The sequence below is a fragment of the Microtus oregoni genome, unplaced genomic scaffold (assembly GCF_018167655.1).
Source record: "Microtus oregoni isolate MIOR12 unplaced genomic scaffold, Mior012 000000F_ref0000247, whole genome shotgun sequence".
In the NCBI taxonomy this organism is placed as follows: Eukaryota; Metazoa; Chordata; class Mammalia; order Rodentia; family Cricetidae; genus Microtus; species Microtus oregoni.
The window spans coordinates 73,151,970-73,168,105 of record NW_024543059.1 but is presented as its reverse complement, the minus strand read 5'-3'; the positions used below and the strand labels follow the sequence as shown (position 1 = coordinate 73,168,105).

The 16,136-nt window shown below is 48.7% G+C and overlaps 1 protein-coding gene across 1 annotated transcript in view; it reads right to left on the bottom strand.

Annotated features, from left to right (window-relative positions):
* Hadh (hydroxyacyl-CoA dehydrogenase) overlaps nucleotides 1-16,136 on the bottom strand; it is a 35,732-nt gene that overhangs the window by 10,022 nt on the left and 9,574 nt on the right. The window contains exons 2-5 of the mRNA XM_041655881.1: nucleotides 7,748-7,876; nucleotides 7,251-7,408; nucleotides 4,357-4,483; nucleotides 759-848 (exon numbers count right to left, since the gene is read on the bottom strand). Of these exons, the coding sequence (XP_041511815.1) occupies nucleotides 759-848; nucleotides 4,357-4,483; nucleotides 7,251-7,408; nucleotides 7,748-7,876 (504 nt within the window). The remainder of the gene's footprint in view (nucleotides 1-758; nucleotides 849-4,356; nucleotides 4,484-7,250; nucleotides 7,409-7,747; nucleotides 7,877-16,136) is intronic.

The window sequence follows — 16,136 nt, the reverse complement described above, 5'->3', positions numbered from 1 at the left end:
ACCCAGACTCACTCCTGGGTCTTCTTTTTAACTGAAACTTGGGCTCCCCTCTCTCAGACTTCACATGTGGTGGCATGGGGGGTAGCTTGAGGGTTGGCCCAGCCCAGCCCTTCCAGGACATGGACAGACCTGTTGTCAACAGTGGCCATGGCTCACTTTGTCTATTAGCAGTATCTTCTAGCAGCACCCCCGTAAAAAAAATCACCTCTCTCCCGGACTGTGTGCAGTCTGTCCCCAGGGGTCCATGTGTTGGTTCCCAGGAAGACAGAGCAGACCATCTAAGAGATGGGCCCCAGAGACAGATACTCAGATCGCTGAAGGCTTGGGTCTCAGAAGGGACCACTCCCTTCCTGAATGGAGTTCTTCCCAGTGACCTGACCCGAGCGTCTCTCTGACTTGGACAAAGATGTGTTTGTTCCTCCTGAATGATCTCTGACCACTGTGACTCCGCTTAGCCACGAGGTCTTCCCTAGAGCTCAACTGATACTGGCACTGTGCCCTAGAAGTTCTAGAACAGCAGCTAAATAACACTGCCCCATCTGGAGAGGTGTAGAAGGATTTATACTGCTCACAAGTCTCCAGCCTTAGTGCTGCTACTAGCTCAGGACCCACACTTGGAGGACTCCTGCTGGGATGCTCTGAAAGAAAATGGTTCCCCAAAGGAGTGGCACTATTAGGAGGTGTGACTTTATTGGAGTGGGTGTGAACTTGTTACTTTAGTAACAGAAAAATAAACACAATCATTCCGCATACTTTACCTTGCAAGAAACAGGATGCTTTCCTAAGGTTTTACAAAAGTCGATCAGAGATTCAAAAGTCTTCTGGCTAGTCATCGGTGTTTTAATGACCTGGAAACACAAAGCTGGGAATCAGGACTGGAGAGGACAGAAAAGCAGTGGGCCAGCTCAAAGCCACTGAACCAAAGGCTCTATCCACAATGGTGACGAAACACACCTTTAGTTTTAGCCCAGTGGGCGTCTCAAGACAGAAGCAAAATGTTGACCCAAACGTCCGTGCAAGACACTGGAGTCTGCAGAATGCACAAACCCAGTGGTTAAAATTCAAGTGCGTGTTGCTGGACGTGTAAGGGAGTCTTTCAGGCACTGTGATCCAGGTGTCTTAGAGTCAAATCCCAGCTGTACCAATTTACTGAATTTGGCATGGGACACTGGGCATGTTTCTGGAAATTGCAATGACATTAAAACCATTCTGTCCGCATCAAGGAAAGCAGAGGTAAGAAAGAGTAGGCAGGGGTGAAGCGCCAAGGATAGCACCTAGTAGAAGGAAGAGCCAAGGAAATACCAGCTCGGCTAATGGCTACAGGATGGAAATTCAGTGTGGAGCAGGCAGGGGTTTGGGTGAGATGAGGTGGTGGCTGTCCTTAAGGTTCTTCTGCATGGACCCCACCTCTGCTGACGATGAGGGGTGATGTACCCAAGGCACAGCCATCTGGATTTCCAGACGAGTGACTATTTCACGGTGCCACCCGCTGCCACACAGATGCCCCAGCTCCCAGGCCTTGCACTTCAAGAGGGTTCATGGGGAGGAGATCTTTCATTTTAACCAGTAGGACCCCAAAGGCTGCCACTAGGGCTGACAGAGCTCCTGACCTTCCCTTCAGGGCACACACAGCTGCTACAGCACTGGAATCCAGAAGAGGTGGCACCATGCGTAACGCCTCAAATTGCAGCTCTTGGAGTCAGTTGTGGGAGTTAAGAGTTGTGTAAATGGAGAGCCCGACGTGAATTACACACACCACATATGCACACAAGTTTGTTTTTTTTTTTTTTGGTTTGGTTTTCTGAGACAGCATTTCCCTATAGCTTTGGAGCCTGTCCTGGAACTAGCTCGTGTAGATCAGGCTCGCCTCGAACTCACAGGGATCGGCCTGCCTCTGCCTCCCGAGAGCTGGGTTAAAGGCATGCGTCACCAGCACCCGGCTCTACACAAGTATTTTCAATGGCGGTTAAGAACTTCAATTAGAGTCATAATGAGGAGGCCTAACTCCCCCAATAGACCCTTGCAGATGTCTCCATCCCTTCGGTGAAATGAGAATCAAGATACTGGATGTGTCCCCTGTAAGAAGACGATCGGATCTGGCTAAAAGAGCTAGGTCTGTGCGGGGATGAAAGGAGCTACGTGAAAAGCACCGAGATGGAGACGAAGACAGAATGGACCAGAAACTCCTGTGAACTGAGATCTTCAAACTATTCTGAGGGAGCCTGGAGGCGGGTGTCAGATCACAGGCAGCTAGGACAGCCCATGCCAACCTTGGAGCTTCAAGGTAAGCTGCTGGCTTAAAGGGGTCAGAGGCTGAGGTCTGGGAGTTGCGTAAACGTGAGGTATGCGCATGATCCTTCCTGCATCCACCATCCATCAACACGTGACAGATAATATACAGACACCCCCCCACCACCGCACAAGTCCCGCCCCCAGGGAAGGGAAGGGCTCCTTGGCTCACCACTGCCCCCTTGGCTACCAACAGCACACAAAAATCCTAGCCTGGAGGGGGGATCTGGGCAGCAAGTCCCATCCCCTAGCTGAGAAACAAAGGACAGCCGAGAGCTGCTGGGAGCTGGGCAGTAGGTTTTATGGGCGTGGCCCCTGGTAAGTCAATTATGTTCCAATGGGAAGCCACACCCCCAAGAGTATATGTGCTTGATGGTTTCATTAACAAAAGAAAAAAATGAGGACAGAGAATTGGAAGGGGAGGGGAAGAGAATGGGGCCTGGAAGGGTTGTGGGGTGGGAGGTTGGGCAGAGGGGAATGTGATTTAAATCCATCATCTGGAATACTCAGATAACTAATAAAAAGGAATAAACAAGCTATAAATACTCAAGAGAATGGGACACTTTCATAGACTACTTTCTAGAAAATGGTAACAGTTGCTAAGCATTGTCTGTCACCCAAGACTCTACATCTCTCAAGATGCAATGCGAAAGACGCATGCTCTTTACAGGAACACGACAGAGTGAACTATCCGCAGCCGGAAAATCCACGGAACCTAGAATCTACACTCCACGAATCACTAGGTGCCAAAATGAACACCCCGGCCCTGACACTTTCTGCAGAAGGGCAGATGGCATCTTCTTCTTCCCGTGATTTCCCACACCTCTTCCTTTTCCTGCTCACTTCCTTGTCTAAAAATCGAATTTGCGTTATGTGTTTAGGTGTTCTGACTGCACATATGCATCCACCTTGGACAAAGCTCAAAGACAGTGTTAGATCCCTTGGGACTGGAATTACAAAGAGCTGTGAGCTGCCATGTGAGTCCTGGGAATTGAACCCAGGTCCTTTGGAAGTGCAGCCAATACTCCTAATCACTGAACCATCTCTCCTGCCCATGGCTGACGTCTTTAATACCACACTAGAAGAATAGAGGAACAATGTCCAGATAGGAAAGTTCCCGCCGCAGGAAGATCGGACCTGCCACTCAGAAAGAAAAAAAAAAGTGGATATAAAACAGCCAGAGCAGATAAAACATGCTCACGTGGGGATCAGCAGTGAGGGAGACAGGAAGGCAAAGGGCTGGGCCAGAAAGCAGCCGTGAACAACTCCCAGAGAGGCCCCGCCAGTGTCTGGAGGTTTGCCTGGCTCCACACGGCAGCATCCCCCACACTTCGCACGGCAATAACTCCACAGCCTCAGACCAAATGCAGCTTTAATAGCGGTCGTCCTGGAGACCCTGTAATTAACCCCTTTAAAGGGCAAGCTGCCACACTTCAAGTGCAAATTGTCTGTCGTGACTCCATTTCCCAGCGAGGGAGCAGAAGCCGTCCAAACAGGAACACTGGGCAAGCGCTGGGCAAGCCCTGCCTGGCCCGGCCCTCTCCCTCTCGCCTGTGAGGTCAGGAGGCTCAAGGCTGCAGGAAGCTGCTTTTAATAGGCTCTGATCACAGCGTGGAGATGTGACTCACCTAAGGCAATACTAAAAGGACGGCTGCATGGGACCAGGATTCACACGTCATGTCGGACAAGACCTGCATCTCCAGCATGAGCAAGCTGACCTCAGCAAGACAGCATGAAGGCCTATAGGTCTCGCCTCCCTCGTCTTGTCAGGGGCCCTTAGTGTCCCTCTCTGTTTGATAACTCTATCAGCAACGTCACTGGAGACCCAAGCAAGTCAGTAACAAACACAGGAGCATAAAGTAGAGGTGTCTCCCAAGATAGCAGGTGTTGCATCCTTCTTTGGTCCTGAAGAGGACAAATTGTGGTAACAGCAATACAAAAGGGGTGACCTTCCAGGTTCCTGTTAAATTTCGTACAACCTAAAGCCCAGTGGGAGGGCAGGTGCGCCTAGGAAACCGGACTGCAAAAGCCAGAGAGCAAAACACAGAGGACCAGACGCCCACTGACCTCCACAAGCTTCATCATGGGGACTGGGTTGAAAAAATGGAGGCCAGCAAAGCGGTCTTGCCGGGTAGTGGCATTAGCCATGCTTGTGATCTGCAGAGATGAGGTGTTGCTGGCAAAGATGGTGTGTCTGTGGAGAGAGAAAATGGAGGAGAAGCAGAATGAGTCCCGCGGGTGCCCATGGTCCAAACCGTGGCACCACATCCTCCCAGGGCACAGCCAGGCACTGCAGATCTGCTGGACTGCCCCGCTGAAGAAGGCAGTCAGAAGGCACCTCGCCACACAGTGGCTGGAAGCCAGTGACTGCATTTACACGAAATCCCTGCAATTTCCAAAGGAAGGGGTGGTGGCGCACGCCTTTAATCCCAGCACTCGGGAGGCAGAGGCAGGTGGATCTCTGTGAGTTCCAGCTCAGCCTGGTCTACAGAGCGAGTTCCAGGACAGATAGGACAGCGCAGAGAAATCCTGTCTCAAAAAAAAAAACAAAAAAAACAAAAAAAACAAAAAACTGTATTTGAAATTAACTTACCAGCTCATATGTATGACCATCAGGCTTTTCTAAAATTTTAGAAACTAGAGTTCTCTTGTCTACACAGTCAGCTTTCAGGATATGTGAGGGAAAGAGGGGGAAGGAATTAATAGGAAGACCTACTCAACTGAACACAATGAAGTGATCAGACTCATGAGGAAATGGAAGGATGGACCAGTCATTTAGACCAGACCACAAAATCTGTACACACTCCTCAGAGAAAAGCGGCTGCGTACACAGGAGCACAGGACAGCCCCCTCTAGTGAAAACCCTTCACTTCGTCATTAAACAAGACTTAAAAGGAAAACATACTGCGCTGAGCATGCTCAAAAGGGAATTTTATTCACACAGAAAACCTGGGAAAGGGTGTGTGTGTGCACATACAAGACACATGTTCACAGTACTGTGCTATCCTGAAAAGGCACTTCTATTTATTTAATATGCATAGAATCTTAACTTGTAAATCTCAACTTACAAATTCCATACTGCCTTGAGACTAAAATCCAATTCTTTTCTTTTTCCTTCTCAAAATTTAATTTGTTAAAGCCAGAATAAAGTGGGTAAATGGGCGGTTTGGCTTTCCTGCAGCGCCACCTAGTGGATGACTCACAAAACAGCAAGACGCCTTTTAGCCCAGTTGGATCTGGTCTTAGTATGGGGGTTCCTGACTATCTAAAGTGATATTGTCTATCCAAATTCAGGGGCAGGCAAGAAGAAAGCACCTAGGGAAGAAAGAAATCAGAACTTTGGAAAAGAGGGGAGGGTAAGGGAGAGGCCAGCCTGGGAGTGGTCACCTACACTTGCAATCCTAGCACAAGGGTGGCTGAGGCAGGAGGATTGTGAGGTGGAGGCTGTCGTCTTGGACTTGAGAAGACAGTGTCTCGGCAGTGTGGGCAGATGGCTGAAATTGGTAAGCAGCTAAGGGATGAGGCTCTCTGAGGTCTCGGGTGAGGCCAGCCTGCTTTCAAGGAACTGGCAGGTGTACCTTTCTCCACCGCCATGGCCGGCTACTTAAAAGCCAAGGTAGCACTGGGAAGGCCTTCCCAATTTTCTGCCTCAAGAACCTCAAATCACAGGTTGTAAACCTCAGGACATCCCAAGGTCAGATGGAGAAGGAGGGGTGCCTTTCCGCCTTCCTCTGTGTCCCTCCACGGACACCAGAGGGCAGCTGGAATTTTGGCTGCCAAGGAGCAACCTTGCAGCAAGGCCAAACTGCTTAAGGAGAACAGCGAAAGGCAACTTCGCCAGGCTCCTCGCTGACTTGAGAGCCAAGCCCAGTACCGGAAGTGTCCTCTTTGTCATATGTTTCTGCTGTGCTAAATGTACACAATCAGCAGAATGCTACACAGAAGACAAGACAGAACCAGGGCCTCTCCACCACCAACACATACAGCCCAGCGAGTCAATACGCAGGAGTTTCTCTTTAGCCACGGATCACCTGTGTTTCCCTGAGAATTACTTTTGCATATAACCTTACTCCACCTTCAGGTCTAATGAAGAAGAGAGAAGTATAGTAAAGAAGGCCGCAAGTCAAGCACACGTCAGTTACCGGGTCAGCTGTCATAACTGCCAAAAGCTAAGAGTCAAACACAACTGGAGGTCCTAGATTGTGACCCTAGACTGTTGGCACCTGTGCACATCTTACTGCCACCAGAGGCCACCACAAGCCTGGAAACTCCTCCATGACCCGGACGTGGCTGTCTTTTCTCTGCTATCCTCACGGGAACCTGGTGGACTTGGTGTCGGCTTAATGCCCCCAAGAGGGTTGTAACTAACCCCAGATAAAACTGGAAACAGGAATGTTGAAGATTGATTGCACAAAATTGAAGGCAGAGAGCCTTCAATTGAACCATTCTGGCCGGCATCCGAGGCCTTATCGGTGCTAGCCCCCAGGAGGCAGCACAACCACCTTGGTGACTTCACTGACTCCCCACTGGAAGCCTTACCCTCTGGGAGGAGTGGATGGGAGGTGGGGTGGGGGAGAAGGTGGAGGGAGCAGGAGGAAGGGAGGGAGTGGGAACTGGGATTGGTATGTAAAATGAGAAAAGATCGTTTTTTTAAAATATAAAAAAAAAGAACAAACAAAAAACCAAAACATATTGTCTGGTATCTGTTGCCCTCTAGACTCGCATAGTCGTGGAAGGAGTCGCCCCAGCCCGGGTGTCTTCTATTTGCAAATCACACAGAGGTCTGTGCCTCCTAGTGGTTGCAGGAAACACTCAGGAGAAGGGAACCCAGCGGTTCTTCCGCAAGAGGTGCTGGGGAGCAGAGAGCTGGGTCTGCTGTCAGAGCCAGAGGCTCAAGAGCCAGAGGCTCAAGAGCCAGAGCAGGGGCTTTTCGAACCCAAACAGGAGGTTCGGTCACATACTCGGCAGCGAACTTGTCCAGCCGCTGGAACAGCTCATTCTTCAACTTCAGATTCTCCACGACAGCCTCCACCACCAGGTCTGTGCTGTGCACGATGGAGGCGGCATCGGTGCTGGTGGTGAGGCAGCTCAGGGTCTTCGCTATGAACTCGTCGCCAGCCTAGGCAGACAAGAGGGGGAAGAGCGCATTCACTGGGCCCTGCCGGCCATGGTCTGGGGTGACCCCTGCAAATGGGTTGACCCCCGAGGGAGTCTCGACCCACAGGTTGAGAAGCACTGCTTTAGCGCCTCCCCCACAGCAAAATGGTGGACTCCTTCTGCTTTCTAATCAGCCCCAATGGAATGTTTAGTGGCGTATCACAAAGGTCTAAACAGGCATAGTTTTACATAAACATTTAGCCACAAGCACGTGATAAGGTGAAGCCCCGCCCCCGCCCCGCCCCCCACACAGGTGGAGCCATCAGAGGCCTGGTCTTAGGGACACTGATTAAGAACTTACCTTAGGGTTTTCTGCGAACTTCTTCTTTGCCATTCTTTTCAGACTGTCCTCAATTCCCTTCATGGATTTTGCCAGGATGTCCTCTGTTTGGTCCACCAAGACTACTGTATGGCCAGTTGCTGCGGCCACCTAATGAAAAAAAAAAAAGAGTTTAAAGAAAAAAGAGAAAGAGTCAGTTTCAATATTCCACATGACTTCTACCACTCGTACTTCTTGCCTGGCATGGTCCTAAACCACACAACAGGTTCTCCCATGACGCAGAAGTGGGATGTGAAGGCCACAGAAGGCCCTTTCCTATAGAACTCAACTAGCCGTTGTTCCAAAAAGAAGCTTGCATTTTCTCCTTAGAGCTGAAGATGGGGTGCAGTCCCAGCCCTCTGCCCCCCCCTTTGTCCCCTTTGTTTCCTGTTCTGCAGCCCTTAAATCAGAAGTAGGTGAAACTTAAAATTCTAATCACCCAGCCAAAAAAAGACTGTCCCCAAGAGCTATTTAATGACAAGATATAAAAGGAGCAAAGTCTATGTCACCCAGTTTAGAGCAGTGGGGATTCCCGATTTTCCGCCTTCTCCGTTCCCCCTGGGTGGGTAAACCCCCCAACCAGACATGGGTATATTGAGCAAAGTTAACAAGTTAACAAACAACCAGCTTAGTTTATATAATATCAGCGTCAAGTCAACCCCTCTTTAACCAGGCTGCCAAAAGCTTGGGCGAGGACCATAGTCCTGCTCTTTAGACAAACTTCTGCTAGTTTGTCTAAAACATCGGTCATTGACTCACCTACACACAGGTGAGAGTCAATCAAGTCAGCATAGGAGCAGAAGGACACAGTCAGCCTACCGCAGACACAATGTGACAGCCAGCACGAATGCGAGGCCCCTTGGGACCCACAGTACTCACTAGAGTCACGGCCTTAGGACCCATGGACACTGGTGGTGTGGAAAGAGGGGTGGACTGCCCAAGAAGTAAGGCAAAAATGGCAAGTCTTAAAACACTGTCATCATGGAAGATTCTTGAAGTCAATCAAAGCAGAAAATAAAGACAGAAAGGAACAGAAATAAATGAGCAGCATGTAAAGGGCTACAGGTTCAAATCCCAAAGCAAGCTGTCCAATGCAAAATCAAGATCGAAAGGCAGGTTTCATAATACAATGACATCCAGGGTTTCTCCCACGCAGCCGTACAGGTCCGAGCCTGCATGGCCTGTGGGCTCCTTCAGCAACCTAATGCCTGAGAGCCGCAGAATGAAAACGTTGTTGAGACTCAAGGACTGACAGATCAAGACAAAGGGGACAAGAAGGATGCATCATCTTGATAAAAGACAGACGTACACAGTGAGCTCAGCTGTCAGCGTAAGGCCAAACTCTTTTCCAAAGCAGAACACCCACGGCCCCAGCTCAACTTCTCTCCAAGAAGCCAAGGCCAAGAGCAGACAACTCGAATCCTGCACAAATCAGTCTCAAATTCAGTAAGTTCAAGGTGAATGGGCAGGGCAAATTTAGACACAGTATAGAATGGAGCTAACACAGCACCCAGTTTGCCTTCAGGAAGGCTGCTCGCGAAGCCGACCCTGGGCACACATCTGGAACTTGGGTGTAGAGCGAGTTCCCTCCATCCTCTGACAAAGCAGCTTATGCTGCTGCAGGCTCTCCCGAGACAGTGCAATTTGGAATGCACCAGGTAGCGGTGATATCATGTCCACCATCCAGTAAAATTCCTGGGTACCACGTCTCTAGCTAGTGCCTCTATCGGCACCCTTTACACACTGGGCCACATCTTGCTGCCGAGGGAACTGCACGTGTCCAATGTGGCTGCGATGGGGGAGGGAAGAACCTTGCAAGCTCTTGCCTGATATGTGGCATACCCCAGTGGCCCTTCCTCTTTGCCACTAGTACTTTATACCCTTTGTGGTAGCAAACTGCCACCAGGGGAATGACCGTGTGGGGTCCTGGGGTCCCTCCCTGCTTTGGGAAGGCTAGTAGAGAAACTTTAACCAAAATGAATACATTTCAAGTTCCTGGTTGGGCCAGGTAGGTAACTGAACTGCTCTGTGTTTGGCAGTTGTGATAAGTCACTTGACTTTGACAGACAGGAGTGATGGCCACCAATGCAAAGCAGGGACAAATAAGCAGCTGTCTTGGGGACCCTTTTGCTCTTGTCTTGGCTCCTCTGAAATACGATCCCAATGGCATTTGAAACAAGTGGTTTTCACATAGTTACTCTTGACTTCTGCCCTAGATCATTCCTCGAGGTGACCAAAGAGGATCCCTGGACTTCCACCCACCTGCATCCCAACCCAATGTCCCCCTCTTCATTCCTATCAGGAAACTGCCCAGGTCTTTCCAGCTCTTAGAGTTGAGTAGATTAAATACTTATGGCACAAGATAGTGCCGAGCTGATGGGAATGGCAACAATGAGCAATGGTGGGGAAAGCCTCCTACATGGGGAGTTTATAATCTCAATTGTGAAAGCGTAAAACTACCCACAATGAAGCCTCGGGTCTACCCGTGCAACCACAATGGTCCAGAACTCAGGGAGCAAGCACCCACAATGGCCCAGAACCCAGGGAACAAATACCCGCAATGGCCCAGTACTCCAGGGGGTAAGTACCCACAGTGGCCCAGAACTCAGGGAGCAAGCACCCACAATGGCCCAGAACCCAGAGAACAAGCACCCACAATGGCTTGCACACCAGGAAGCAAGCATTAATCCTTAAGGAAGTGGGTCTCCCTTGAGGTAAGACCGCAGGTGTTATTTCTAGAAAGCATCTTCCCGGGGTCACAACAGCCACCTCTGGCTGACATCACTGAGCACTTTTTGTTGGGTTTCAGTTGAGTGATGCCAGCCTCGCATCTTTAAGCAGAGCAAAGGAAACCTACAGGTGGTGTGCAGGCAACTGGCCAAACACAGCTGCTCAATCAATCACGGGGAAACTACATTTCCAGGCAGTGTTCCAGGAGAGTGAAAGATGACATGCATGTTACATGATCATGTCAGGGTGACTCTGTGTAAATCACTGGCTTATGTCTCACTGATTCAGAAGACCCAGGAGGCGCTGACTGATACCAAGACCAACGCCATCTAAATGCTCAGGTTCCATACAGTCCCTTCCAAAGGAAGGGCCCTAGAGACACAGGCCAGCAGCTACTTGAGTGCATCATCATGTCTTAATTTACCTTTGCAAACCTCAAAGCCAGGCCTATAAACAACACATGGCCTGGTACACACCACATGCTTCACACAATATCCATGGAATTAGGAGACCAGTGCTCCCTGCGTCCACCACTCCTTTCCACCCAGGCTTCATCACGCACCAGTGGGAAATAAGCCAGAGATTTACAGAGTCACTCTGACGTGATCGTGGCACCTTCACTGGTGAGTCAGTCTAAAGGGGTCACTGCAGAAATGGATGCTGGAGCTGGCAGTCTGGCTCGTGCCCCAACGAAATCTAGAAAAGCTGCATGATTCTCACTGCAGACTAGCCTGACCCACTCAGGCAACGTAGAGTACAGCTAAGCCGCCAAGAGCCAGCATGCTTCTTCCTGAATTACTGGGGGACTTTTTTTTTTTGTACAGACCATTGGAAATAACATTCCACACCTACTCTCAACCAATAGAAAAACATAAATCCTTTAAAAAGGAGGAAAAAATGTAACAAGAACTGGAAAGGGCGTGTACTGAGAACCTGCTGAGCGCCAGGATCAAGGCTGCATTTTCCCAAGACTATTTCTGACTAACCCAACAGGTTTGGTGAAGCAAATAAGATCCATTTAGCGAAAGATGCCATTAATACAAAAGAGGTTGAGCCTTGCCCACAACTACTCAGTTAAGCCATGAAGCCAGGATTAAGTTCTGACTCTGCTTGGCTCCAGGACGTGTCTTCCAGTAATCAGAGGCACACATGACATTTTGACTATCTGCTAAAATAATTTGCTTTCAAAATACAATCGTTATAAAATAGCATTTATAGACTAGAAACTAAATTTCTATTCTCTTTTAACTCAAGAAAGAGAATAGTAACTGTTACAGGCTTAGTAACAATACCACCACTAAAAGTCCTGCTAAGTAACAAATCAGTTTTCCCCACTGATGTTCTGATACATGTTAACAGTTCCTATAAAACTAACTTTACTGTTCCATTTGATACATGAAGAAAACGCAAACTTACAGAGAGCTGTATAACAGTTTTTCCTCTGAAATTAAAACACTGCACCTGCCTGATGGTGGTGGCACAACCCTTTAAACCCAGCACGGGAGAGGCAGAGGCAGGCAGATCTCTGTGAGTTCGAGGGCAGCCTGCTCTACAGAGAGGGTGCCAGGACATGCTCCAAAGCTGCATCCTGCAAGAGGAGACTCCTTGAGTAGGAAGGTAAACAACTCAAAACAGCTTCAGGAAGTCCCTGAAACTGACCAAATTCTCTAGACCCCTCCCTGCCAGAGTAAGCAATGAAAGCAAAGAGCCCCTCCTCAGACTCAACAAACTCAAACTGAGGAGACTCCCAGGCAAGCTGAGCTGCACAAGAAGACTCTCAGACAAGACCAGCTGCCTGGAAGAAGCAGAAACCAGCTGAGCAGCCTGGAAGAGGTTCAGACCAGCTGCGGCACCTAGAAAGGACCCTCTCCAACCTGCTGAACTGTCTGCTGTCTGTGCAGTGTGCTCCAGGTTTCCAGCCTTGTGAGCAGTCACCCATGCTGGGGTGGGCCCCGGTGATGCAGATATCTTTTGAGTCATTTCTGCTCCTGTAAGAAACCCCTCACCCATATCCCTGTAAGTAACCTCAATAAAAGCCAAGGTTCACCAAGTTGGACTTTGGTAGTATCTGTACTTTGGTCTGTCCTGGTCTCCCTGTCTGGAATGAGCAGATGGGAGTGTTGTATCCCCCCAGGAAAAGTTGTCACACAACCCAGAAATTAACTAGAACAATAACTCTACAATTATATGGCTTCAATCCAACAGAATTATGACAATGTAACACTGTGCTGAGCTGGGAAGCTCAGTTCCATGGACCAAAAGTCCTTACAAACTCATTATCACATGCCTGTGACTGCCCATCCTCCTGCTACTTTTCTTTTCTCAACCTTTACAAAATGTCCCTGAAACAGGGGCTGTGACTTCACTTGGCACAAATAATATTATGAATGCAAAGGTAGAACGGGTACTGATGTCCCAGATCTCGTGAGTGCTGAAAACACACCCCCATATCATACAGAACACACTACGTTTAATTCCTGAATCATTGATTGAAAAAAAGGAAACACAAGTTATAAAATTCTTATAAAACCTCTGGGTTTCCCCCCACCCCACCAAAAAAAAATAGATAAATAAGCCTGAAGACCAAAGTTCAAGAAACATTGTGTATTAGCCACCTCTCAGGCTGCTGCGATAAAAGCCACTTAAGGGAAGAAGGGGTTATTCTGGAGAAGTCACAGTAGGATGTTGAGGCAGCTGCTGCGTCCTATTCAGGAAGCAGAGAGTAGCAAATGGAAGTGGTCAGCCGGCTTTCTCCTTTCTATGCAGTCCTCAAACCAAGCCTAGCGAATGGTGCCACCCACTTAACGGTGTGTCTCCCACCATAACCAACCTATCATGATAACTCCCCCCGATGGTGGGTCTCCCACCATAATCTACCTATCGTGATAACTCCCCGATGGTGGGTCTCCCACCATAATCTACCTATCGTGATAACTCCCCGATGGTGGGTCTCCCACCATAATCAACCTATCGTGATAACTCCCCGATGGTGGGTCTCCCACCATAATCAACCTATCATGATAACTCCCCCCGATGGTGGGTCTCCCACCATAATCAACCTATCATGATAACTCCCTCCGATGGTGGGTCTCCCACCATAATCAACCTATTGTGATAACTCCCCGATGGTGGGTCTCCCACCATAATCAACCTATCGTGATAACTCCCCGATGGTGGGTCTCCCACCATAATCAACCTATCGTGATAACTCCCCCCGATGGTGGGTCTCCCACCAAAATGAACCTATCATGGTAGCTCCCCACAGGCATGGCCTGAGGCTCCCAGGTGATTCTTTCTTCCGTTCTTTTTTTTTTTGATTTTTCAAAATAGGGTTTCTCTGTCTGTCTTAGACAGGCAATCTGTAGACCAGGCTGGCCTCAAACTCACAGATATCCATTTGCCTCTGTCTCCCAAGTGTGCCACCACCACCGGCAACTCTTTCTTAACAGTTGATCTCCTGGTGTGGCGGTTTGAAGGAGAATGTCCCTCACAGGTTCACGTATTTGAACATTTGGGTCACAGTTGGTGGTGCTGTTTCTGGAAGTTTAAGAGGTGTGGTCTTGGAGGAAGTATATCACTGGAGGTGGGCTTTGGAACTTAAAGCAGTCAGGACAAGTCAACAGCAAATCATGGACCGGGAAGGAGCGCATGGGGTCCTATGCATCTGTGCTGAACTATTGGCTGTGGAGGAGGAGTCATTATCATCAGTGCCTGTTCTTCACTGGTGAGTCCGTCAGGCACCGCTGCATAATTCCATGTCCATAATCACTCAGATGGCCCTGGTTACACTCAGTGGGTCACAGAAGAAAGTAAAAGGCATGAACATGGGAGAGGGAACTGGGGGTGCCGGAAACTTGAAATGGGTAGAAAGGAGATAAGAGAGGGTGGGGGAGGTGAGAACAACCAAGTGCAAGAGCAAACAAACAATGAAGAAAGCATGGCCCAGGCAGTTAAAAGTTAGCAAAACTTACACACTCATAGGCTCTGCCTACACATGACCCCATTTGCAATAGAGAGAAATGAAAATAAAGACGAAATATCAAGTCATAACTTCAGGAGGTTACCCAAGGGCACACTGCGCTTGAGTCCTCCCACGGGTGGAATCCCACAGTGGGGGTGCCGCACCATGGGATGGAGCAAGTCCACTCTTACAGTTCTAAGGGAATTTCTCAGGGTCTTATGTTTTCACTGGGTCCAATATGCGTAACACGCAACATCTGTGTGAACTGATGTTATCAGGGGGCTTCTGGCAACCGGCAGGCTCTTAGCTGAGCTTTGCAAGACTCGAATACACCAGGAGCTGGAAATTCAATGCAGTGGTGATGGGCGTGCTTAGCATGCGTGTGACCCTGGGTTCAGTCTTCAGGACCAAAGAAAAGCGTGTGTGTGTCTGTGTCTCTGTGTATGTATGTGCACGCACACACCTGTGTGTTATAATTATTTTGTTTAAAGTAATTAGACCAGGGGTTTGAGAGATGGTTCAGTGGTGAGTGCTTGCTGTTCTTGTAAAGGACTTGAATTGGTTCCCAGCTCCCTCTACTGTTACGGCTACAGGAATCACAGATAATTGGCTACTGTAGTCTGAATACAGTTTTCTAGCCGAACCTTGTGTTCAGCTTTGGTCCCAATGAGTAGCATAGGAAGGGAAGACCAGAAGATTATGGGAATGGATGCATTAGACAAAAGCCTTCTGTAGGAGGGGTCCATCTCTGTAGAACAGGACACTAGAAAGTGAGGGTGGCTCTCTCTTGCTTCTCTCCTGGATGAATCCACCTTCCCTCCCACACTCTCACATGGGTTGAAGCAGGACAAAACCTTCACCAGATCTGGCTGCCTGCCCTGGGGCATTCCAACAGACAGAATAAGGAGTTACACAAACCACTTTTCTTTAGAGGAATAGAAAACATATTGAGACAGTGGCAACTTCCCAACAGTTAATCCATGTTCATCCTTCACTGTGACATTTTATGTGGAGGTGGGAGAACAGGGTGGACCTTAAACAATGACTGCAAAGTCAGTATACAAGGGAAAGCCGACTGGTAAAAGGGAAGGCTAGAAAACCCCATGTTAGCCCAACAAAATGTGGCCGCTGGTGAGGGTTCACGGGCACTCCTAGCTGATGACAACTTACCTCCAGCTCACTACAGCACTAAAATACCCATCCTTATTAAGATACTAAGTATGCATATGATACTAATCAGACATGCAATGCATAAAAACATATGTAGAACTACATATAACAGAGCATGCATAAGAAAGACTGCCTAGTGTAAATGACCCAAATCATCCATGCTATGCAAATGACCCCAAAAGCCCAGGTTGTGTAACATAAAGGTCCCCACAGTGAAGCCATCGGAGCTGCTGAACTACTTTCTGTTTGCTCTGAAAAGACTGCTTCCTTGGAAGTAAGTACGTTGGTGTTAACATATTTTCTTACTTTGCTTGTCCTAGGGCACTAGAACCTTCCAGAAGTGCCAGTAACCTCAACATCTACCAATGTCAATGTCTGTATAGATGAAATGGGCAATCAGAATTTCCACTCTGAAGCTGCAAACTTTTTGTGTGCCTCCTTTTGGCCCTGAATTGACTCTCTTTAAACAAAGGTTTCCTTCAAGGCCCCACTTTCAATATTCTCCTGGCT